This window comes from Rhinopithecus bieti, unplaced genomic scaffold, assembly GCF_001698545.2.
Source record: "Rhinopithecus bieti isolate Rb0 unplaced genomic scaffold, ASM169854v2 scaffold_13451, whole genome shotgun sequence".
Lineage (NCBI taxonomy): Eukaryota > Metazoa > Chordata > Mammalia > Primates > Cercopithecidae > Rhinopithecus > Rhinopithecus bieti.
Window position 1 is genome coordinate 595,916 of NW_016807504.1, and position 26,441 is coordinate 622,356.

Below are 26,441 nucleotides of genomic sequence, written 5' to 3' on the forward strand. Positions count from 1 at the left end.
CATATTTTCCTTTTTTTTTTTTTTTTTTTTTTTTTTTTTTTTTTTTTTTTTTAACCAGAGCAGCGTTTACTTTAATTTAACATGAAGAGATTGGAAATAAGTCAATCTCCTCCCTCTATGAAATGACATGGAAATTGCTCTGCCGTTATCCAACCCCCCAGGAATGGGAGAAGATAGGAAAAGTGGGGGAGGAATGGCTGCTACTTTTGAGGTCTGCAGTTCAATTTCAGGCATTATTGATTAGATTAAGATTTATAACTGCAGAGAGAGAGCGACAGTTTTCAGAAGGGTGTTATTGTTCTATTGTTTAGCTTCTACTGTGGTATTAAAAGAATGCCCAGTCTACTTCTAGGAAGCTTCTAAAAGTCAACTCAAAGAAATTAGAATTTAAAACTCCAGTTTTTTCTGTCCATTCACAAATTTTTATGATGATAAGAAATGTCATTTATGTGATAAGACGTCAGGCATTTCCCCTCAGCGAAACAGTTAAATTTTGTGGTTCTCTTTTATTCAGTTCCTCTTTTTCTTTGCTTTCCTTTCCTTTGGTTGTGTTTGTTTGTTTTTTCTTCCCCTTTCCTTGCCTTTCCTTCTTTTCCTTCTTTCTCTCTTTTTTCTCTCAATGTTGAGTACATAAGTGTATCTAGTAGTTCACTTTAATAAGCATTTACTTTCAGATTTCTAGATAAGGTCCAGCAAGACTCTGCTAATACTTGTTTAAGAATCCATCATCCTGTGTTTGGAGATGATTAATAGTGGGGATTCTTGTTTGTACGAAAGCCATGAGCTAAATCTGTGTTACTAAATGCAGGGTCATTTGCAGGCTAACCTAGCAGATTTCCTTCCTGAGCACACTAGAATGTCAGACACTTCAGAATGGTACCTGTAGAGACAAGCTTCTTTTTTTAGCCTCAGAGTTGGTTTTATTCACAGATCAGAGTATCAGAACTACTGGCTTAGTTATTTACATTTGTTTTATGTTCAGCTGTCTGCTTGATTTATACTAATGTGATATGTTCCCTTTCTCTCTTCAGCTTAATAACTGGTTTATATTTTGTTTTGATTTTCAGTCCCGTCTTTTACCTTCACACCAACAGGTATATATTTGCACTTACCCTCCTCCTTTCCATTGTTAGTTTGGCATGTGTTCTACCATTGCGTTTCTGTTTTTATTTCATTTGCTGCAGTAAGTTGGGGGTAAGAACTGAAAGTGGCATATAATACTTGATTTACTCACAGCAGGCATGTGTTTAAAGTAGAAATGGTTGGTGTTGCTTTTCTTCCATTTGATGCAATGATGTATTCACAATTCCACACTGGATCTTAGCCTTGGTTGCATGTGTTTCATTAAGTAGACACACTCTCTCTACTTTCAGCATGATTTAACATGCTAATGATCTTATTGACTATTTCAGACTTGGCAGTGCATTTTTCAACTTAAGCTTTCGAGTTTTCCAACAAAAATTTCTCTCCCTTGTATTTCTCTGTCCCCAGAATCAATATTGTTAAAGCTAACCAAAATATCCAGCACATGTGAAGGATAAAACTTTTCATTTTCCCTAAGTCCGAATCCTAATATTCCGTTCTATTCAAAATGGGTCCTCTTCTGTCACATCACCTCCAGGAAAAGATGTACCTGTAGTTACGCCCTCTCAGTTTTAATCCAGTTATTGTCATCACTGGGAGCAGTTATCTCTCTAACACACTTCCCGTTTGGAGTTCTTCTAAGTAGCGGAATTTGGCAGCTTTAAAAACACATTTCTTCTTAGAAAATGTGTCTGTATTTACAGAAAAGCTAATCTTCTTAACCACTTAGCCTAACTATGTGCAAATCTTTTTTTGTTGTTGTTATGGTTAAAATTTTCCACCCCACATTTATTATGCTGAGAATGCTTTCAAGAGCATTATAATATATTTTGATTATCTATACATGTCTGATGAAAATATAATAAGTAATTTGCACAAGCCACAATAAAAAATAGGTCACATGAATTAATAGTCACAACTTGGCATACATCTTTGTGTGTGGAAAGCTTTATTTTAACATTTATCTTTGACTTACTGGTACTCATATTTCTGGGAAAATAATCTAGTAGGTTTTTTTTTTCTGAGTTTAAGTTTGCACTTATATAAAATCATGAAATTATGTGCTCCAGTAATCAATTCAAAATGGAAATCCATGGGAATGCTAATGTACAGATGTGTAATAGTTATATTTAATAAGAATGTACTGATGTTTTGCCTTTTCTTGATTCTCCACCGTATTGGAACATGAAGAAAATAAGAGTGATATATAGACATCTAATTATATATATATAATTTGATATATGATATGTATATATAATTCTATACAATAGTTAAAGAAATGTCACTAGTTGAATCAGAAATCTGTTACATCGTGTGATGATTTTTGCAATGCTTCTATGTAGGAAGACAGAAGGAGTTCCATTTTTAAAAAGTTGCTCACGAATGTAATAGCTTTTGATATATAAATATGTCTATTAATTGTTCCTTTTTTTCATAACATTCTAGTAACTTACCAGAGAGGAGGCGAAGCTGTCAGCAGTGGAGGGAGGTAATTATCTTGCTTGTTTTGTAGATCCTACAGGGAATTCCAAATAGTTCTTCATCTTCCTCAACGACACCAGTTTCTCTGCTTAAAAAGTCTAACTTAAAGGTGAAATGTATTTAGTTCCGTGAGAAAGACTCCATTTAACTGTGCTGTTGAACCAAGCTGTTTACACACAAATGTAGTTGATTGGGGTAGTTGCATCTTAATCAGTGACCACCAGAGAGCGCACTTTAACCGAGAAAGAGACGCTGATTTAGCAAATGAGTAAAAGGCGTTGAAGTGACTAAGCTGTGGCATTTATGAAGATGAACAAATACAGCTAGTTAACAAATACTATCAAAGAAAAAGTGTTCATTTGAAAAACCTGCTGAACACAGCAATTGCTCATAAGTTGTAGGTTATGTTTGTTCGTTCTTGTTATGAATTCAACATAGTTCACATCTCCATTTGCAGGAAAATGTGTTGAAATAGAAGAGGAAGTCTGGGTAGCTTGTTAACAAAGAACGTTTTCCCTCCTCTAATTAAAATGAATCTCAATCTTCTATTTATGATTTTAAAAGTAATCATTATTCAGTGAACTTTAATATATTCACGGAGAAATCACAAATTGATGTGACGACTAGCTTAAAGGGGCTGAAATAAGGTATAAGTTACGTGATGAGCCAAGCTTCAGAATGTTTCGCAATAAGATGTCTTCTTTTTTCTCCAAAACAGTAACATCTAGTTTACGGTGTAAAAAAAAAAAAAAAAAAAATCTTCCACCAAAACCATCTTATAATTCAAACTCAGTGAACTTACTAAATTCCCTTCTTTATACAGCTGTGTAACATGGCTGCTCCTGGAAAGCTAGAAATGAGGAAGATATTATTCCTGAGTTACAGGAACATACCATCAGATAAGAAAATGACTGAATTTAAGAAGTGGTTTAAAAAAATAAAGGTTGACCACCTTTAGCCAGTGCTGTACAAATTTGGCGACAAGTACTAATCTTTTCTTTCCTGGGTATTGCTCACTTCCTGGTTTCATACCTGTAAAACAAAGCCAGCCAGTGACAGACCCAAAGCTAGGAAGGTTTTCATAAGGAATAAATCCACTTGATTCAGGAATTAAAGCAGGGCATGTTTGTGCATCCAGGGGAATTCCATCTAAATCACAGCCCAGACATTCATGAAAGAGCCTCTGGCATGAGAACATTTTCTCATGGGTGAATCTGGAATACCTGATTTTATAACCACTTCATTACATGTGTATATTTCAGCCTCCTCATTAATCAAAGCATGTGAAAGTGCTTCTTGAGCATCTTTGATATGTTCTTCACTAGCCTCTGTGCGTGGGCATGTGTACACAAGTATCACAGACACATGCACTTACAGAAATATAAGCCTGGTTCCTACTCTAAAAGAATTTACAACCTGGATAGAGCAAACTAGCACATGGCAAACGATGGCAGGAACGCATAGGTAGCAAATGCTAGTTGCTATGGCAGGATGGAAAGATTACAAAGTTCCTGAGCTGTCTATTTGGAAAGCTCACTGTATCACAAAACAAACATAGCTTTTTTAAATTTAAAAATAGAATCCCTGGCAGTGAAACTGATTTACTTCAAAGACTAAGTAGAAATGATCATTTTCCTAAATGAAATGCTAAACCATGTTGGGATATTACGGAGGCAACAGTTCAATAAAGATTTCAGAGTCAGTACTTAAAATGTCAGTTATATACAAAATGTTAAAATTATTTATTCATGCAATCTATTGAACACTTACTATGTGACAGGCACTAGTTTACTTACTTGGGATGCATCAGTAAGCAAAGTGGATAAAAATTCCTGCCCTTTTAGACCTTAGGTTATAGTGGGGGAGATGCAAGATGAATAATAAACATTTTTTTAAAAAGTCAACTGTATAATATCAGCAGTTGATAAATGCTATGGAAAAAATAAAGCAGGATGAGGACAATAAGGATGCTTTGTGAAGGGGCCTCATTCCTAGCCACTTATGGATGTGTGTGTCAGTGTGTGTGTATGTGTGTCTGTGTGTCTGTGTCTGTGTTTCGTGATCCAGTGAGATCAGAGAGGGAATAATGAACCAGACTCCTACACTGACTTCTCTTGTGTCTGTCCCTTAAGCACTGGTTTCCCTCATGTGTTTCAGACTCTCTTGAGTCCTCACTGGACCTCCTACCTCACTTGGTTAATGACACCGAAGCAAAAACCTTCCATCCATCCTCTTGGATCTCCTGTGTCCGTTACTGTGTTTTGTTGATGCTGTCTCTTAACTCCTTTCACTCTCATATTGTTTCTTTCCAGCCCTACTTCTCCTTTGCCTAATCTATGACAAAAGCTCTCAGGAGTCCTACCTTTATCTATAATACCTTCATTAGCACTATTTCCTGCTAATTCCCTTTGCTCCCTGGAGACAGAATGATCTTTTGAAATGCATATTGATCATGTTTCTGAGCTCCAGACAATCCCATTATCAACAGGACCTACCATGTTTAGAATATCAGATCTAAACTGGCCATAATATGCAAAGTCCACAAGCTCTAGGGCTCTGCAGACTTACTTCACACCTCAAAATGTGCCAGACCCTACCATCCACTGTATCACCCCACCTGCCATTTGCTAAGATTGCATTTTCTTCTGTGTCCTTACTGCACTGCCCATGTCTTATATAGGTCTGGACTGTCTCCCCACCCAGCGACCCTTCTCAGTTTACGGAATTCCACCTACTCTGCCCTCCACTAACTCTCTAATGTGGAGTCACCTCAATGAAACACCTTAACATGAGGTGATGCTATTAGCTTTTGTTTGTATCAGAGGTCAGCTAATGATGTCTCTTGGGCCAAATCCAGCCTGCCACCTGTTTTTGTAAATAAAGTTTTATAAGAATACAGCCAGACTCATTTGTTTACATATTTTCTATGACTGTATTTGAGCCACACTGCAGAGTTGACTAGTTATCAAAGAAACGATACGGTTTGGAAAGCCTTAAAATGTTACTATCTGGTCCCTTACAGAAAATGTTTGGCGACTCCTGGTAGATAATGATTACCTCTGACAAGAGAATGTGAGTTCCTGGAGGATGGAGATTACATGGTTTATTTATTGATAAATGGATTTTTAATAAAGTAATAAATATAATGTATTGAATTACATAAATAAATGTGATACATGACACAAAAGATTAATTTTTGAAAGATGTCACTTATAAGTAAGAAAAAAATGAATGAACCATTGAATAAATGAGTGTCAGAAGGCCTGAGTTCAGTCCTTGGTGACATCAGAGAAGTTTTGGAGGCTGTATTTTTTTCCTCTAATAAAAGGAGAAGGTTATCTAGAACTCTGTTATAATTGTGAACCTTGCAAATGTGGCTATTCCTGGAAAAGACAGAATAAAGATTGTGGTAAGCAAGGAGACCCCTTCCCAACTTAAAAAGGGCAAAGAAGTTGTGAGAAAATCCGGGGAAATGATCATGGAAATATTAAGTAACTGTGTCTATTCATTTGTTTTCCTTTCCTCAAACATTCCAGGCAATGTGTCCAAAAAAACGTACTTAATCCAAACCATAGTAGAAAGCAAGAAAGCAGAGAAAACCTGAGAAGGGTGGGGCGGGAAAGTCTAGCTAACCTGGTAGAGAATGCCAATACCACATTCCCTGTTGGTGGGAGGTGAGGAAATAGAGCTCAAGCCTTTGCTTCTCTTTAAAATATTGGCAATTCTGAGATCTAGCCCTTGGCTTTAGAGCTCGCTCAGTCTGCCAGTGGGAAGGGGAGACAGCCTATTGCCTGACGAGCCTTCCTGCCAGGCTCCTTCACCATTTCCCCAGCTCCTGGACTCTGTAGTGTTTTATTTTGTGATTTAGCAGCTGAAATAGGCTTTCTTGGGGTGAGTGATTGGAATATCAACAGAAGAGTAGGAATTGAAGCTAATTGCCGTATAATCACTAAAGTGCATTTGCTCTCTTTTTTCTTCACGACACGAATCTATCCACTTAATATATTATATGATAATATATAATAATAATATTTAAGAAACATGTTAATACCTATAACCACCATGTGAATTTTTTCTGCTTCATATCTTGAGCTCAAATACATAAAGGTAGCCTGGAGAATTGTTTAAAAAAAGACCTTAGCACCCTTATTAGAGTAGCTACATGTGACCTTGACTTCCTCAAAGTCCTCTCAGATATATACATGACATTTTAAGGTTCATTATGGGCCAGTAATCACAGCTCACCTTCTGCCTTAAATAATTAGCATTCCAAATTCAAGTCTAAACAGAAAACTTGGATGTAAACCGTTAAGTCAGCTTCCTATTGGAAATCACTCATATATATGAAAAGAGCTCTCAGCCTATGATATCAAAGCATTCACTATGAAAGTATTTTTCAGAGAGAATCAGAGCAGCATAAAAATTTGTCTATTTCTTTTGAAACATGTAAGTCAGTCTGTGGAAAATTTCCTCTTGACCCATACTTCAGACGTCCTCTAACATCTCTGCTGTGTCACATATGGAGTTTTATTTTTAATAACTTCTACAGTGATAATATTCATAGTTTAAGTTCAAAGAAAAATAAAATAGGAAAGCAAAAGATTACTAGATGCAGAATTTCTATAACTAATATCTATTTCAAAGGCTCCAGATATCTGTTATAACTTGCATTTAAATGTTTAAAATTTCAACAGTTTGGAAACGTTGTTCTTCAAATCACGATTTATCAACAATTTTAATAGTAAAGTTGGCTCAGTTTTAACAGCTTACACTTCCAATACTTTCTCCACTCTTCCTTTTATTAAGAATATTCCAGAGCTTTGGGAAATGTTAGCACTTTCCAGTATATGTGTTTATAAAATCTTAGATTAGAGTGTATACTCTAGGGCCAGCCTGCTAGGGTTTGATTTTCAGCTCTGCCACTCACTTACTTTATATAACCGTGCACAAACTTCTTCACATCTCTTAGACATCCCATTTCCTCATCTTTAAAATTTGGATAACAGTACCTCCCTTGTAAAATTGTTGTGGTGACTAAATGAGTTCATACATGTTAAAAAAAAAAAAAAAAAAAACAGAACAGTGCCTTACACATTATAAGCAAAGGGCAAATATTTGTTTTATTATATAAATATATGTACCCACATATGTGTAGAAAAATGAATCATAAATCCATAGCCTTTTTTAGAATGGATTACTTCTCAACCATCATTTGCATACTAAATTTCCTCAGTAGACTATGTGCTAGAATAAGAACCATGGAAGGTAAAATATCAGATTCTTGCTTCCCAGGTAAATAAGAAACATAATTATTGCATTTTAACATAGAAAATAAAACCACCAAGAAAATATTTGCAGAGTCTGTAATGCCAGTCTGTTTATTGTGAGCGGGACATCACCTCTTCTGCTGAATGGAGGTATGTATGAAGTCAGTGTTGGAGAAGGAAATGAAGAATGCCACTCTTGAACTCCAGTTTGAGTCCCTGGCTCTGTTAGTCCAGGGCTCCCATTAATAATCGCTGATGCAGTTGGCATTCCCAATGCACAGCAAAAGAAGAATCACATCTTCTGCCAAAAACTAACAAAATGAACGCTAATATTCTTTTTAGTGGGCATCTCTGTTTTATCAGATTTAATTCATCAGCTTTCCTTTGCTTATGTTGGGATGTATGACATTTTACAATGTCACCATCAGAAAATGTTGACAAGCTTACAGACCTATGCACTGAAACATTGATGAGGATTCGTGTAAAATGTCACAGAGCCCCCAAACTCATTAGGTATGAAGCATGGTTTTGGAGAAAAATACGCCAGCGCGTTTAATTTGAAGCATCTATCGTCCGAGTAAAGAGGCTTGTTTCATTTTTTTAATGAAGTTGTAAGGAGTCACAGTTTTTTAATGGGTCAAAATGAAGAAGTGCCAACTATCTGAATTAGAGCATTTTTTTAAGCTTCTAAAAGACTCAAAAATATTTTCATATTCCATGTTTGATTTTTAACCATTCTGACTAAAGGCAGAGTAGAACGTTGCAAATGATATGAGATTTGAGGTCTGATGCATAACTCTTCCTGTGTACAGTTATGGCTGTGTGAATGGAGGTGCAGCCCAGGACCTTATGGGAAGTTGCCTTGAGTGTAGAATCAAAGGGATAATAATGTCATTCAGCATAGTTCATCAGATGATTGGTGAGAATAACAAGATGAGGAAGTTATTGGAATTTTCAGTAGAAAATACCATTCTCTATTCATATAACATTTGCTTTTATGTATTTTTTTATTTAGGCCTGGACTTCTCAACATCAGCGAACCTGCCACGCAGCCATGGCTGGCAGACACGTGGCCTAATACTGGCAACAATCACAATGACTGCTCCATCAACTGCTGCACGGCAGGCAATGCAAACAGCGACAGCAACCTCACTACCTACAGTCGCCCAGGTTAGGGACACAGAGAGCGTGATCTGTATAAGCTTTTTAAGGAACCAGCCAGAAGATGTTTTCTTTCCCTCTCCCTACATGGGAAGATAAAATTTGACCAATATTTTATCCAGTGCTGACTATCATTTAGCAGAATAACCTGATTTAAGTATTTTCTCCATCCCTTAACCTCCATACTTTGCTAAAGTCCATCAAAAGTATTTTGCCCAGATAATTGGGAAGATAAATTATACGATCGATAGCAAATAAGGAAAAATGAAATCATGTGAAAGTATGTATGTATGTATGCATTTACTGGAGACAGAATCTCCCTCTGATACCCAGGCTGGAGGGTGGTGGCATTCTCTTCCTGAGTTCTAGTGATTCTCATGCCTCAGCCTCCCTAGTAGCTGGGACTACAGGCATGCACCATCAGGCTCGGCTAATTTTTATATGTATATATTTTTAAGTAGAGATGGGATTTTGCCATGTTGCCCAGGCTGGTCTCAAACTCCTGGCCTCGCATGATCCATTCACCTCAGCTCCCCAAAGTGCTGAGTGGGAATACAGGCATGAGCCACCATGCCCAGCGGTAAAAGTATTTTAAAAAAATATTTTTTTTTGACAGAGTCTCACTCTGTAGCCCAGGCTGGAGTGCAGAGGCGCAATCTCGGCTCACTGCAACCTCCGCCTCCCGGGTTCAAGTGATTCTCCTGCCTCAGCCTCCCAAGTAGCTGGGATGACAGTCACACAGCATCACCCACAGCTAATTTTTCTATTTTTAGTAGAGATAGGGTTTTACCATGTTGGCCAGGCTGGTCTCAAGTATTTATGTTGATAAGAATGTATGTGATTACGATTTCTTTTCCCCTTTTTGTTTGTTTGTTTGTTGCTTTTTGAGATAGGCTCTCACTCTCTCACCCAGGCTGGAGTATGGTGGCATTAACACAGCTCACTACAACCTCAGCCTCCTGGGCTCAACTAATCCTCTCACCTCAGCCTCCCAAGTAGCTGAGACCACGGGCACGCACCACCATGCCTTGCAAATTAAAAAAATTTTTTTGTAGAGATGCAGGTCTTGCTATGTTGCTCAGGCTGGTCTCAAATTCCTGCACTCAGGCAACCCTCCTGCCTCAGCCTCCCAAAGTGTTAGGATTATAGGGGTGAGCTACTGTGCCTGCTATATAATTTTTAATTGTAATTAAATAATCTTTAATCATATTTAATCATTTTTGAGATTTTGGGAATAACAGATCAAAAGGTAAATAAATTCATAGTTACAATAAACCAAATTCTTTAATAGCAAAAACAGTAATAATAATAATATACAACAGTAATACAAAAAAAATAAAACTGAAATTTTAAATCAGATTTTATAGTATATTAGCAAATCCTGAGGGCATGATATATATATATGTATATATATTGTGTGTATACATACATACATATATACACATACATAGATATATCTGTATTATGTGTATATATACACACACACTCTTATATACATATATATATTTTGCAGGTGTGTGTGTATACATTTGTTTTCTATTGTTTGTTTTTTGGGTCAGATGTATATGTGACTAAAATTTCATGCCAAAACATAATAGTAAAAAATTTGATGTACATTATGCAAGATGTAAAGGAATAAAAATTACCAAAGATTTCTTACCCCCCCCAAAAAAAACCCAATATTCGCAATATAGGAAATAGTAAAATAATTGTAAGGAATTTCTATGATGATAGAAGTAAAATAACCTATGGAATTAAGGAAAGGCGAGGGAGAAGTTGGCGTTAAGCAAAGATGTTAAGCATGATAAAGAACCAATCACAGAGCAATCTGCATGTCTGCCCTTAAAATGAATCCTGGGTCTCCACTGGCTATGGACGTGACGTAGCCGCGGGACCACATCTCTGCCCTCTAGCGGTCCATGTGCTGAGTGTCTGGACAGATACATACGCATGTAATCATAAGTAAAAGAAAAACTGGGTTGAGACCTATAGAAGAGAAAAAATAGCGATACCCATTTAAATTAATAGGTAGAGCTGTGTTGTCCAATATGGTAGCCATTGGCAATAGATGGCTGTTTACATTTAATTAAATAAAATGCAGTTTAAAACTCAGTCCCTCTTTTGCACTAGCTACATTTCTAGTGCTCAGTAGTCACATGTGACTAGTAGCTGCTGTATCGAACAAAGCAGAGTAGACCATGTCTGATATCTCCAAGGTTCTGTCAGATAACACACATATAGATAGGTTGGCGAAACAAAATGAGAATGCAAAAACCACGTGATCTTTATAGTGTTTCTTAACCACTGTTAAACAAAACTAGAAATTAGAAATAGAAATCACAAAGGCCAGATAAATCAAATATTTCTGCTCCCCGATGGTTCATGGTTGAAATGCAGAATAGTTGAATTCAGTAGGATAGAGAAGTTACACATTTCTCTTAAGATTATATTCACATTTACATCTTTAGTAACAAGCATGTTAATTTATAATTTTTAAACATATCCAGTTAAAACCAGTGCTACAGGTGACTTGTTAAGTTGGTACCACTTTTGGACGACATGAATAAAATAATGATATTTTACCATTGTAATTTAACTAATTTTTCTCTTTAAAAACTATTTTAATTTAAAAATATGATTTCAGTTCTTCCTACTATTTTAATATTTTCAACTGCAGGCTATATATATATATGTGAATGTATATGTTATATATGTGTATTCAGTTATTTAATGTCCAAATATTTTAATGGAGAGAAAACTGGAGTGGAAATGAGATATTAGATATTTATTATTTTAGTCTTTATTTGATTCAATGACCCAGGTTACTATGATTCCTTTTGTTATTATTATTGTCATTTTATATTTCTTGGGTGTCATGAAACCATGAGAAAATGATTTTATAGCATGTTTTCCGGATAATGATTATCCAACATGACTACGCCAAGAACTAATAGAATTCTCCTTAGTACTATTTACTATCATTTTACCCCCGTTCCTCATATCTTTTAAATGTAAATATTTTATAAAATATCAAAATCTCAAGTTATTTGATCTATGAGTAGTTTTTTCTCTTTGGATTTTCCATTTATTTGCTTTGTCTGTTGCTTCAGCAGCTAACCAGTAGCTTCAAATAATTCAGTAACCAAAGACTAGGAAATAAAAAGTTGGCACATAAAGATATACATGTATATATTATTTTAGTGGAATTCTTATTAATGAGGCTATTAAATTAAAATCATTTTAAATTGGTAGAATTGTTTACTTCAGCACTATCCGAAATTCAAATTTATTTAGTCTCTGCAAATTCTGTGTACCCTCTTTTATTTTTTCAATTATTAATTTTCTTTGGAAAACTCATGTGGATATTTGGCCTTTTTTTTCATTTTATTTAAGCCCACTTGTACTTTACGTAACGATTTTCTTATGACTCACAAAGCTACGTAGAAAGAAATTTAAAAGGAATAACCATGCAGAATGATTTTTTCCTTTTCCTCTCCATTGCACATAGCTGATTGTATAGCAAATTATAACAACCAACTGGATAACAAACAAACAAATCTGATGCTCCCTGAGTCAACTGTTTATGGTGATGTGGACCTTAGTAACAAAATCAATGAGATGAAAACCTTCAATAGCCCAAATCTGAAGGATGGGCGTTTTGTCAATCCATCAGGGCAGCCTACTCCTTACGCCACCACTCAGCTCATCCAGTCAAACCTCAGCAACAACATGAACAACGGCAGCGGGGACTCTGGCGAGAAGCACTGGAAGCCACTGGGACAGCAGAAACAAGAAGTGGCGCCAGTTCAGTATAACATCATGGAGCAAAACAAGCTGAACAAAGGTGAAGAGGCTTGCACGTATTCCCATCTGTTTCTGTATGATACTCTCAGCACCTCGACTAGATGTCGAAACTTGTCTGTGACTAGCAAGTAAACTCTTTTCTTCTGTCGCTGAGATTTTCTTATTTCTTTGGTTTCAAAATTTCCAGTGTCAAAGAGTTAATTAGCACAACAATAACCTTGGAAATTTTATTTTAAAATGATATATAAGTATTTTCAAATGGTTTTGAGATTAATTTAAATTTAACAGCAGGTGAGGGATTGGGACGGACAATCTTTTATTCATGAGGCAGATGTACAACTGTCACAATACCTCACATTTTCAATACATAGACTATCCCATTCTTTCCACTAGAGGACGGAAGATAATTGCTTCTATGTGGTCATAGAAACCAGTGGCATTTTTATATCAACCTGAAATAAAATAATTAATTAAACTTGAACTGGAGAAGTGGTTCCATTTGTTGTATGTCTCCCACCTCATGTGGTTATTAAGACTGCTACAATGTATAATTTTAGAACCTAAATTTCCTTGGTTGACCTGATTGAAGTCTGTCCGTATAGAACCTAAAATAAATTGAGTTTAGTATTAACTTGAAGTCGCAGAATAGTATTCTGTGGCCTGAAGGAAATGTTTCTGCATTGTAATGTGCAAGAGTTGGAAAAGGTAGGTGTTTGATTTCTTTGTAGTCCTTTAGGCTACTGCTTTAATAACATGATTTGCAAAGTTATACCTCTAGGAAAACCGGGATTGCTCTAATGTGAATAGATGGGGGCAGTGCAACCCCTCTAGTCCAGGTAAAGAATACATTTTCTGGTAGATAATTGGAGATATAGACTTATTTTCTTTAGGGTTGAGTTGGTAACATTTTCTTCGAAAACAGAATTTATTGCAGTGGAAGATAACAGAAATGTAACTTAAAAATTTCAGTTAAGTTAATATTATGTTTTAACTTGAGAATGAAGTCAGCTAGCCTTTTCTCAAGTTTAAGAAAGTACTTGATTGGTAGAATAACCCAGTTTAATAAATCTTGACCGAGATTCCTGCATAAGTTCATGACAAAGACTGACGAAGATGAATAGGACAGTTTCTGTAATCATGGAATTTGCAGTGGTGATTCAAACTATTGTCACGTTATTCCTTCATAGTGTATGGTTTTACTGTGGACTTCAGAAAGCCCTGAGAGCCTCCATACAAATATTTCAGGACTCTGATTTATTGTTTAGACTGCTTGTAAGCAGATTTGGTATGTCAGACTATAATAAAGAACCTGGAATGCAACTAGATGACAGATTATTACTGACTACATTCCAGTGGCGAGCTTATCATTTGGATTTTCACCTTTGCCTAAGTAAGCAGAAGCATTTCTGGGGCAAATTAAGATATTTGGTTTTTTTATTATTATGGATATATATTTTTTATTATAAATAACCTTGCTGACAAGTTTCAGTTTTATTTTTATGTTACTGTGATTTATTTTTTATGATCTGCAGACATATTTTTTGTGATTTCTTATTAAAATCATATTGTATTATTAAAGTTATGTACAGTTTATATATATTTGGAGTGTTAGCCTTTTTATATCCTGACAATCTGAATACAACAATTAAAGAGAACAAAGGCAAATAAATGGTCCAATTTGTTTCTTTAGTTACTCAGAAACATAGATAAAGCAGAGATGTGAAATTGCTCACAAAGTGAAAATAATTTTTTTTATCTGACATGTCTAGATTATCGAGCAAATGACACAATTCCTCCAACTATCCCATACAACCAATCATACGACCAGAACACAGGAGGATCCTACAACAGCTCAGACCGGGGCAGTAGTACATCTGGTAAGTAAGGTGAACCAAAGAACCGCTCCTTTAAAAAGCTGGTACTTTCCAAGATTGCAAATTGAGTGCTAATGGACTGACGTATGTAGGTGACATGTCTAAATCACTTTATGTAATTTGAGTCTCAGGCATGGTCTTGTCTCTGCAATTTGAGGGACTTTCCACTCACTAAATCATTTTATGTTCTACTTGGCAACAAAGACTGAGTGTCCTATTTTCTTTCTTGTTAATGAGCTTTAGCAAAGCCAGAAGAGACATGTCTGCCTAATCTTTAAAGGCAGTGGGGACTTCTTTTTCCTCCTTGGCCAAAATGTAACTAAAAATGTTGCACATAGAGTTAACCTGCTAAATATGTTGCCATTTGAAACGAGCCTATAAAAGCACGTAATTTAAATTTAACAGCAAATTTAAATTTGAGGATGCCTGAGCAGAATCAAAAGCCTAAGAGACAATGACAGGAGATTCAGGTCCAAGAGGAACCTGTCTCAGTTTATCGTCTCTCTACAATCCCTCAGTTCTTGCTCTGAAGCCTCACAAAGCACCCTCCCAACCTCAGTCTGTAAGTGCCTCCCCAGGCCACCCTGACGCTTCTTCCCTGTGGTCTTCATGCTGTTGCAGCTGTTTACCAGCTGTTTTCCTGATAGGGGCTGCAGATGGGAGCTTGCTGGGTACTTAAGTCCTGTTTTTCTAATTAAAGGCAGCTCATTATTAGAACTAACATGTGGCACGTCACACCACGATGAGAACAAGACCGATTGATCTTGACTCTAGCAATGTTTCTCCAGGAGAGCGTAGAAATGCCACTTCCCAGCAACTGGATTCAAGTTGTTCTTAGGGGCTTTTAGCCAAGAGTCTCCATCCCTCTTCTGTAATGAATATGGCATTTGCATTTTACAGTTTTCCCTGAACTAACACGCTGGTTTGGCATTTTCTAGCCTGTGTTTCTGTTGGATTTAAGGGAGCTTAGAAATGGCCCTTTACGTTTTAGATTTACTCTGATTCTATTATACGTTGTTTGTTTGTTTTAACAATTAACATCTTATTAAATGATTTCTTTTTTGAAATTAAGTCAATCCTGAATTAAGAGAAATATTTCAAGGATCTACTTTTAAGAAAATCATATGAAATATTTTAATATTTGATTATCTTATGCCATTTCATCTTTGAATTTTTAGTCATCCAGAGAAAACCATATCTTAATGGGAAAATAAACAACGATTCTAGTTGTTAATGTTTAATTGACCTTCAGTATCCCTCAGCTTAGATACCTAGGTTTGGATGTTCTACTATTTGATATTCTATGAATATATGGTAAAAAGATGTAAAGATAAGGAAGAGAACAAAGCAAGTAAACAGGATATAGGAGACATCTGTACCAGGCCTCTCCAGACTGATGGAGTGGCTACAGTAGATGTATATCAGGAAATCCAGTGGAAGGCGTGGGTTAATGTCTAGAACACATGCACAGTCATCCCAGTGCTGGACACCTGAGTGGTGGGTGAGAGAGTAGAGACACATACGCGTAGTACTGATAATCGTAGTTTATTAATAACAGCCTGTCCCTAGCCCACGCTTGCTGCAGTAACATACCAGTACAAGAATATCTGGCTTAACAAACACTGCCATTTGACTGAAAATTCCCAAGTGACAAAAATATCAAGGTTCATTGAATATGGTCAGACCTGATTCATGTATTACGTGACTTGGAGAAGGATTGGATAGGGTTAAAAAAATAAGACCAAGATAATTCACTGATATAAAGGGATGTTATGAGAAAAATAATTGTAGACTCATCGTCTATAATTCACATATGAATCTAAAATGTAACATATTGGAAAGAGGGATATTTTATCCCAAAATACTTGTTGACCTAAAATTTTCGTTAAAATAAATGCTTTCAAATATATAGCCTCCTGTGTTTAAAAAAAAAATAATGCCAAATCTAAAATGAGAACACTGGAACACTTGAATAATTGGGCTATGTCAAACAACTAAGGATGTTCAACATCATTTTACCGGAAGCCATCATTGTGTAGAAACAGTGGCTGAAAACACTTCTGTCCCTTTTAAAAATCATTTTTCTGCTTCTTTTGTCATTAGTTCAATCAGTCATTCCAGCTATTATTTCATCTGTACTTGCCTTTCTGAAGGAAACTAGTAATTTCATTGTGCCTAAAACATCAATGGACAAGTACAAATTATATATATTCAGTGATTTAATGCAACAGTGGAACTCTAATAGATCGTATCTGTATCATATTGTATTTTAAGTTCCAGCAATTAAATAATAGAAAGGCACTCCAGAAAATATGTCTACAGCTCATTTGTTTAAGATGATAATCCATAATGCAATTAATTGCTGTAAGAAGATTACTATTAATGATATGACTTGAAACATTCATTCATGGTTTTATTGCTTTTTTTTGCTATTTATTTGGCAGTTATTCATGGCAGTACTTGCATTTTCTCTTGTACAAAGTTCTGTTTAAAATTAATGAAAAAGCATGTTTATCTCTGTATACATAAATGAATTATAAAATCATATTTATAAAAAATGATTAACTTGTGACTAATAGAAAACATTTAAAGGCCAGAGATCAATGGCTTGTATTTTATTTCCTTTCTAGGGAGTCAGGGGCACAAGAAAGGGGCAAGAACACCCAAGGTACCAAAACAGGGTGGCATGAACTGGGCAGACCTGCTTCCTCCTCCCCCAGCACATCCTCCTCCACACAGCAATAGTGAAGAGTACAACATTTCTGTAGATGAAAGGTAAGAGGAGTGTCCAAACAGATGTAAACAGTGTAATATGATTGTTTCCGCCCATTTTAAGCAATTATTAAACTAGGTGGTCAAGAGAAGACAGATTCCTAAGGTCCACAAACAGTTGCCTTTAAATAAAACAGTGCTGGTCAGCAGGAAGTAAAAATTCTCCTTGCTGGTTCCATAAAAGGAATTTGTGCTTCAAAAGATTCTTTTGGAACCTAGAATAGAATAGAAAAATGAATACATATTAGCTCGTGTATATCCTGTGTGTGTATACATAATTTAACATATGGATATATGATTTTATGATTTTTGAATATTAGAACTTCTGTGACATGTCTTGAAATTTTTGTAAGACAGTCGTGTGGATTTATACCACAACGATGGTATCCTGAAGGCTATTTGTTCTTAGATATTATCACCTTATGCTGAGAACTCTTTGTAGAAATGTGAACTTTGCTGAATTATTTCTCCCAGAGACTTAACAAGTATAATAGTCCACATGACAGCAATTACGAAGTTAGTGTACCTCTTTCTCACTCCAGAATCTGTAGAACTGGACATGGTACCACCAAACAAAACAAAACGGCTGCTTCTTTAAACCAAAGGAGGAAAACTCCTTTAAGATGGAGAATTAACAAAGACATCATAAAATACACCTGAAAATACAGTCCTTTCTGTGACTGCTGTAAAGACATCATTCCTTCATTCTCCACACACAGAAAAGTGTATTACTGTGCCCAGAAACAAAGTCTCTGTGCTTCAGTTTTCTAATAATCTTCTTATAAAATGCATTTTTAAGTAAAATTCTTATATAAAAATATTTACAGGGAATTCTCATTATCCACAATATTTATACATTTTAAAATTCTTGTGAACAGTGAGTTAACAAATGTTGAACCATTGGTCCTAGGGGAAATACAGGGCTAGGTTCCTTCTAACCTCTAGCCACAACATATTTGTCAACTGACCAGTACATAACCTTGTTTTATGTATTTTTTTAAAGATGCTTATTTAATATATATTGTTCATTTATTAACATGGAACCCAATAAGTCATTCCTCAGCAAAGCTTATTTCATAGATATATTTTTTAAGGCACATCACAGCCTTCTCAGGCTTAGAAACACTAAGGAGCGCTTCTTTAAGCACTTCTTTTGAGGGCCATTTTAAGAGGGAAATCGCTAATGTAAAGCTGAAAATATTTTGACAAACATGGCAGTAAATAAACCACGGAAAAGACACTTGTTTACTGTGTGAGAACTGACACAAGAAAGCAAAGTGTATCCTTGTTTTACCTCAGCTGGGAACATGCACAGCAGGCACTCGAATTTTTGGCCTCTTTGTGAGTCTGTGGGGATGGCCACGAAAATGGCGTAGATACCGATGTAGATACCGATTTTGGGGTTTACAAATAAATGACACCGAGTCAGTGAATTTGCAGATGCAGAATCTGCAAGTAATGAAAACAAAACTGTATGTTTGGTTTGGTTTGGTTGGTTTTTTTTGGTTTGGTTGATTTTGTTTTGTTTTTAGAAACAGGGATTTACCCCAGAGCTCAAGTGATCCTCCCGTCTCAGCCTCCCAAGTAGCTGGGACTACAGGCTTGTGCCACAGTGCCCAGCTAATTTTATTTTTATTTTTTTGTAGAGATGGTATCTCACTGTGTGGCCCAGACTGTCGAACTCCTGATCTCAAGCGATTGTCCCACCCCAGCCTCCCAAAGTGCTGGGATTGCAGGCAGGCATGAGCAATTCCACTTGACCTGAGTGTATTTTTAAAAATGCATTTCCCAAGCTGTTTTAACAACATTCATTGCTGCTTTGGTTCACAAAAATAAGAGGACTAAAATGAAATAAGTAAATATAGGTTAAAAAAAAGAAGAAGAAAAAAGAAAAAAGCTATATTGGAGCTGCTACTGTGCCCCAAGGAGAAAGACTGATTCTAATGGAGAAGATTGAAGGTTTTGTGATTGACTACATTTGTTCTTGATGTGGACAAATGAGAAGGTTCTCAGTTAAGAAAAAGGGGTTTTATGGACATGGGACCACACAGATGTGGACTCCTGGAAAACTAACATGAAACACATGGTAGGAAATGAGAAGATGCTGGGACAGCAAATGTAAGCCAGATTATGCAGATACTCCAGTGTCTTGCTTAGTCATTTATTTTATTCTTTAAACAATTAGAGAGCCATTTCTTATTTTGAGGAGCACATGAATAACCTGCATATGATGCATATTAATGTAATTTTGGAAGTAATGGAGTGACTGGAGGCTAGGAGACCAATTAAAAGATTGTTGCAGTAGCACGTACAAGAAATAAAAGTAAGAGAATAGATTGTAGAGAGTTGTTATTGATAGAATAGAAATGAATTGGGGAGTCGTTTGAGGGAGAAGAAAGAAGTCAAAGATAACTAAAACATTTCTAGTTTGGATGAGTAGGCAAGTTGCTCAGCTGTTTGCTAAGAAAGCAAAAGAAAGAGGCAAAAAGGGAGACAGTGAGATTAGGAAAGTAAAGAAAGATGCAAGGAAACATTATTTGAGCATCAACTTCCCTGAATTCAGGTAAACAAGGTGAATGGTAGAGAATGAACAAGAGAAATGGGTAACAGAACCAGTTTATACGATGTTGTACATCATTGCCCTTATAATCAATAAACATACGCCCTGGGATAAGAGAAAAGAGAAAGGCATGATTGTTCCCCAGATCCATCGTGCTTCCCACCCGGCTCCAGCAGAGGAGTAGAGGGGCATTTTATTGCTGAATGTGTATTTTTCGCTCACCATCCTAAATGCAAGCCAACAACTTCATTTTGTGTTCAACTGAAGAAATAGTGATCTACTATGATTTGAGAGAAAAAAAATGGGTAGTATTGGATTAAATAGGTTGACCTCCAGTATATCTTTCTCTGAAAGGATTTTAAGAGTAATTTTCTTGGCTGGGCACCGTGGTTCATGCCTGTAATCCCAGTACTTTGGGAGGCTGAGGTGGGTGGATCACTTGAAGTCAGGAGTTCAAGACCAGCCTAACCAACATGGAGAAACCCCGTCTCTATTAAAAATACAAAAATTAACTGGGCGTGGTGATGCACACCTATAATCCCAGCTACTCTGGAGGCTGAGCCAAAAGAATTGTTGGAACCTGGGAGGTGGAGGTTGCTTTGAGCCAAGATTGCGCCCTTGCACTCCAGCCTGGGCAACAAGAGCGAAACTCCATCTCAAAAAAAGAAAACAAGGATAATTTTTCTCTAAATGTAGCAACTCGTCTTCAGGTCCTCTGTAATACCATCTTTGAGTCTTTTAGAGAACATATTGGAGGGACAAAAGATACCAAATACATTTGGGTTGTACTAAATTAAGCCATGTTAAGTGAATTTTTTTATTGTATGACTTCTAAGACCCTATAATATGCTAATGTAAATTACAATCTCTTAGAGAAAATAGTGTATGCAGTAATTCACAAACCTTGTGAGGTAAAGTCTTTTCAACAATAGCTCCTTAATATGAAAATTGAAAAACAATTTAAAGGTGACATTTCATTACTATCCAAATAGTTTATTTGAATAACCTGAAGTAAGTCTACACATCCTTATCATTTATTTTAGCTATGACCAAGAAATGCCATGTCCCGTGCCACCAGCAAGGATGTATTTGCAACAAGATGAGTTAGAAGAAGAGGAAGATGAACGAGGCCCCACTCCGCCTGTACGGGGAGCAGCGTCTTCTCCAGCTGCTGTGTCCTATAGCCATCAGTCCACTGCCACCCTGACGCCCTCCCCGCAGGAAGAACTCCAGCCCATGTTACAGGATTGTCCAGAGGAGACTGGCCACATGCAGCACCCGCCCGACAGAAGGTACGTTGTCACTGTAGCCTTCTTTGCAGACAAATCAGATAATTTCTCCTCCTCAGTGGAAGTTATTGAATGCTATCCCATGAAGTAATTTCCTTGTCTCAGAAGCCTTTTCTTGCAGGATCATCCCACAGTAAACCTAGGTGATTAACATATCAAGTCATATTGTTGACCATTGCATTAGATTAATTGATCCTAGTGAACTTGCAACCATAAAATAATATGTGTTAATACCCACTTATAAAACTTGCATTCATAACCACACAGAGATCATGAATATGGTTTGCTAATTCTGTAACATGCTAGTGACAGTGGGTGTTTTTGTACTTTAGTTTTCTTTTAGCATTGGTAAGTCACTTCTTTGGTCAGCAGAAAATAGATTTTCTCTTTCTTTTGAAATTAAGTTTACATAATAATGTGTTCCCTCATAACTGTAATGTCACAGAAGAATGAGTTTGGCATATTCTTTTTGTGTTGACCTCAGATACCTTTATTTTGGTTTAGATATGAGTTTGGAGCTTTTTAGTCAGATTGTTGTATGTGTGTGTGTGTGTGTGTGTGTGTGTGTGTGTGCTTAAACTTTTTTAAACCTATGTATTGAGCATCCCCAACCAATACGTTTTTGTGATATACAATAGCTTCACTTGTCATTTCTACCACATAAAAACTGTTACTGCATCATTTGAGCTCTTCTCTCATTGTTGATGATTTTATTTATACTGTTTTTTTGCCCTTGACACATTATATGTATATATTATTTTCTGTATTCCTAATATCATTTGAAATTAAGTATATTATTTGCCTCAGAAGAGGCTCCTTTGATATTCTCGAATGAATAAGAAACTCTGATTTTTGTGGCTTGAATTTTGCTCTGTAGATTAAAACAGAATTTGGCAATGTTTATCAGCTCTTCCATTGTTAAGAGATTATTACCAGATTCAAATTACATACACTGTAAAAACAAGAAAGTAGTGAAGCTTTCTTCTATCTGGCAGTGAGGAAGTTGGATTGTCAGACATTTTAAAGGAATATTATTAACCCATGCAATGTTAGAAAATTGAGAGCAAATAAGGCACCTCTTTCCCATATTAGTCACAGACCATCTGTGCTACTCTTAGCCAATGAGAGACTAAAAGAGACCATTTAGTTCTGAAATATCTAAGAATTATTTTATTTTGTTCCCTTGTATTACCTGTTTCCCTCACCATTCCTGTCTCTGTTCTCAGAGTACCCAATGTTTTCTTTCTGGCTAGCTCTTCTTTTGTATTCCTTATGTCCTCCTTTCCACAGAAACAGAAATCAGTTTTCCTTCATCTGTCTGGAATGTCCAGCCTCTTCCTCTTCATTCAGTTCTGCTTCTCTTCATGGTTAACTCAGCTCGCTTCATACCTTCGTCTTCCTTGACCTCCCTTCTGGCTCCATGCTCCCGCCCCCGCCCCACTTCATTTTGTTTAACTCCTGCCTTCCAGATTCGCATTCGCACCTCAGCCCACTGCGTTCTGGCTTAGAGTGTTTTGCTTCGATCGGTCCATTGAAAGTAACCTCCTAATGGTCAAATCTGAAAGCTTCTCAGTTATCATACCTATGCTTTCTGCCATTATGGCCATTGTATAAATTGCTGTGAGAATCAATGGATAATGTGTGTAAAGCATCTGAAGCAGGGTAAGTATTCAAAAATACTAGTGCCCTACAGCCCTCACCTTTATGCTATCGTTCCATAGCTTGGTTCAACTCTTACATTCTGGTGGTTGTCAAATTTCTTTACCCAGCCTAATTCCTTTTCCTGAATGCCATAGTATTTCCACTTGAACTTCACCCTGTGTCCAAATCCAAATTCTTTGTCTTTGCACTTGGCTCTGCAGACTTGTCTTTTCTTTTACATTGATGGCTGTCTTGTTTAGAATTTTCAACCATTATTTATTTGACCAATGTTTTAAAATAAAATGACTGAGGGAATAGGCAAAGAGCATAAACAGTACCTTTGTCATTTTGAAATCAGCTTAGTTATCCTACTATTTAGTTTTTTCCTAGCATTCTACAAGTGAGGTTATTCATGAAGTCACTTCAATCCAAAATGGCCCTTGATTTTGCTCCTTAGTTTCCATTCCTACAGCTGCTAGGGCAGGCCCTCCATCCCTGTCCCATGAAATCTGCCTTATCCTTAAACCCATCTCCACTTTTCTTCTCTCTGTTTTTCTGTTCATTCTCACAATATTTTTATTTGCACACAAGAAGTCTGGTAATGTTCCCCCATTCAGAGTCAAATATAGTGTTTAACCCAATAATTAAAGGTTTTCACAATCCTTTTCCTTTTATTTACTTTCCCCCCAATTTCATTACGTACACTTTTTTTCTAATTAGTCTGTTTTGAAGTTCCTAAATTTGCCTGAAACTCATCAACATCCAGGTCTTCTACATCCTCTTTCCTGATTGGCTGGTAAGCACCTCTCATCTTTCAAAGCCCTGTTCAAATGACACGTCCTCTGCCTGCCTGGCAAAAGTCAACCCCTCTTTTCTTTACTCTTCATAAGAGTCTATTCCCATCCCTGTTACCACACTAACCAGTTTTCATGTTGCATTAGTATTTGCTGTTTGTATCTCTGTTTTCCTATTTAAATTAAAAGTTCTTTGAAGGCAGAACTCATCTCATTCATGTCATTGAGTTCTGCAGAGCTTTCTTCGGTAAAGTATTTGATGAATGGAATCGGATACTATGGACGAATTGGAGTTGACCTACTGTCTATCATTTTAGGCTAATGGATGCTTAGAACTTGAGGCAGATATATGTAATTGGGTAATACATTAACTATCTGCACTTACAATCATTTGCCTATTTTCGGCCTTTCTCAAAGGTATGATTTTCAATCTGTAAGGGTATTATGGATTTTATTTCCAGGGTCATTGCTGGAAATAACACTGGGCACTAATAAAAAGTAAGTGAAAGCCCATTTTAAAAGTGCTTTAAGTGCTTTTTTATGATTAATGTATATTCTATATGTTTACTATAGAAATTTTTGAAAATATATATAAACAAAATAAAAGTCCCAGTGATCTATGTAATCAGAAAATCACTGTGAAGACCTCAGTGAAGATCCTTTCAATCTTTCATCTCTACTTGTACTCACATTGCTTGGATTTATCATATGCCAATATTATTTCATAAACTACTCTTTTCACTGAACAGCATTTTTGCATGTTGTTAGCTTTTTGTTTAGACACTTGTGTAAAGTATGTAACTCTATTTAACCAATTCCTTAATATTGGCCATTTTAATTGTATATACCTTTTCGATACTATATACAATGTTGTGATTTCCATCTTAAGTATTTGAATGAAGTCTCTTCTTGATCCCTTGATCTATTCTAATGCCTGCCCCATCAGTAGATGACTTCTGATTCTTATCAGCCTGCCATTTCCCTAATGGTACACTCATAGATATAGATAGCTATTTCTGTACAAATCTCTTTCTGGAGCTTCAGACCCATATATCCAACTACTTGTTCCTATAGATTTTTACTGCCTAAATATCATTCTGAGTGATACACATATCTCCAGCCATAAATGCACTTTCCGAGTTATGACAGCCATTTTCTCTCACCTGCATTACAGTAATGTTCTGCTAAGTGGTCTTGTTGCTTCAGCCTGGCCCCTCCTTCAATCTAATTCCTTGCTGCAGACTGTGCAGAGCCATTTTCCTAAATTGCAACACTGATCAAGTCTCTCCATTGCTTAAGATCTCTCAATGGCTTCCCATTTTTCTTAAGATAAAGGCAAGGTTCCTTAATGTAGCAATCAAAGCCCTTTGTGATCTGACCCCTGTGTGCCCTGCCATCCTTACCCATTGCCACTCTCCGAACAATATCTGTGATGTCTTCACTCTAAGTTTCTTCTAGTTTCCGGAATAAGCACAATTCTCACTCACCTCAATATCTTTGGACATGCTCTCCCATCTTCCTGGAACACCATTTTCTCCTCTCCTTTTGGAGCTAACACCTATGTATCCTTTAGATCCAAGATTAAATGGCAGATCCTCCTCAGTAAATCTTTCCCTGATGTCCCAACTTTACGAGAGGAGCCATATTTATGTGTTCCCCCAACACTCTGTATATCCTCTGTCATTGCATATTTAATTATTTGTCTCCTCCACTAGACTAAAGTCCCTTTAGACATGGATATCTGTTTCATTTAGCTGAATTCCTAACATAGTGCTCAAGTTCCTGTTTCTATTGCTGTCTAACAAACCACTCCAAAATGTAGTGACCTAAAGTAATCTAATCATTTTATTCACAAGCCCATGAGTCAGGAATTCTGAAAGGATTCAGCTGGACAATTCATCTCCAATCCATATGGCCTTGGCTGCTTGGCTGGGGATGGTAGATCTACTTCCAAGTTAGTTTCTTCACTCATATGTCTGATGTCTCAGTGCTCCTTGACCTCTGTCTCTTTCCACGTGGAATCTTATCCTCCAGATCTCACCATATAGTATGGACTTCTCATAACATGGGGTCTCAGGGTAATGGCACCTCTTTCATGGCAGCTGGCATCCAAAAAGGCATGAAGAGGAAGTTGCCAGGCTAGTTAACAACTACATTTAGAACTGATGCATAGTCTTGCTTCTGCCACATTGTATTAAAGCAATCACAGAGTCCATCCAGATTCAAGAGTGTTGAACTCATCTACCTCTCTTGGTTGGAGAGTGGCAAGTTCTCATTTCAGAGAAGCATTTGGAAGGGGAGATACTGCTATGGACATTGTGCAGAATACAGTCTGCCATGGCCAGATACATAGCTTACATTAAGTATGTTTACCTTAAAATTGAATCCTTACCTGTCATAAAGCATAAAGTATGTTTCCTAAGCTCTGTTTGCCTGTGATCTTTTTGGTATAAATCTAGCAGTCTTTAGCATGGTAGGCACACAGTAAATGTTTAAAGAATAAATACATTGATTACATTTATATTTATTGATTGGGGTACAGATAGTGTGATGCATTAATAAAATTACTGAACTTAAACCATTGTAACACTGCAAGTCTAATTATAGAAACATTAAAGACCTGCATTATTATGAATATTTCAACTTTGGCATTATAGTGAACTTCTAGGGCATTCCATTTTTGTCTAAAACTGGGTAAACTAGGTGATCAACAT

The 26,441-nt window shown here is 36.5% G+C and overlaps 1 protein-coding gene across 4 annotated transcripts in view; it reads left to right on the forward strand.

Annotated features, from left to right (window-relative positions):
* Positions 1 to 26,441, forward strand: part of ROBO1 (roundabout guidance receptor 1) — a 417,122-nt gene that overhangs the window by 367,489 nt on the left and 23,192 nt on the right. Inside the window, exons 19-25 of one of the 4 annotated variants that reach the window (XM_017882348.1) lie at positions 1,068 to 1,094; positions 2,530 to 2,572; positions 8,848 to 9,002; positions 12,502 to 12,837; positions 14,567 to 14,674; positions 17,302 to 17,446; positions 21,047 to 21,295. In XM_017882348.1, coding sequence (XP_017737837.1) covers positions 1,068 to 1,094; positions 2,530 to 2,572; positions 8,848 to 9,002; positions 12,502 to 12,837; positions 14,567 to 14,674; positions 17,302 to 17,446; positions 21,047 to 21,295 — 1,063 coding nt within the window. The remainder of the gene's footprint in view (positions 1 to 1,067; positions 1,095 to 2,529; positions 2,573 to 8,847; positions 9,003 to 12,501; positions 12,838 to 14,566; positions 14,675 to 17,301; positions 17,447 to 21,046; positions 21,296 to 26,441) is intronic. The other 3 variants (XM_017882350.1, XM_017882349.1, XM_017882351.1) reach the window with 3 other exon arrangements.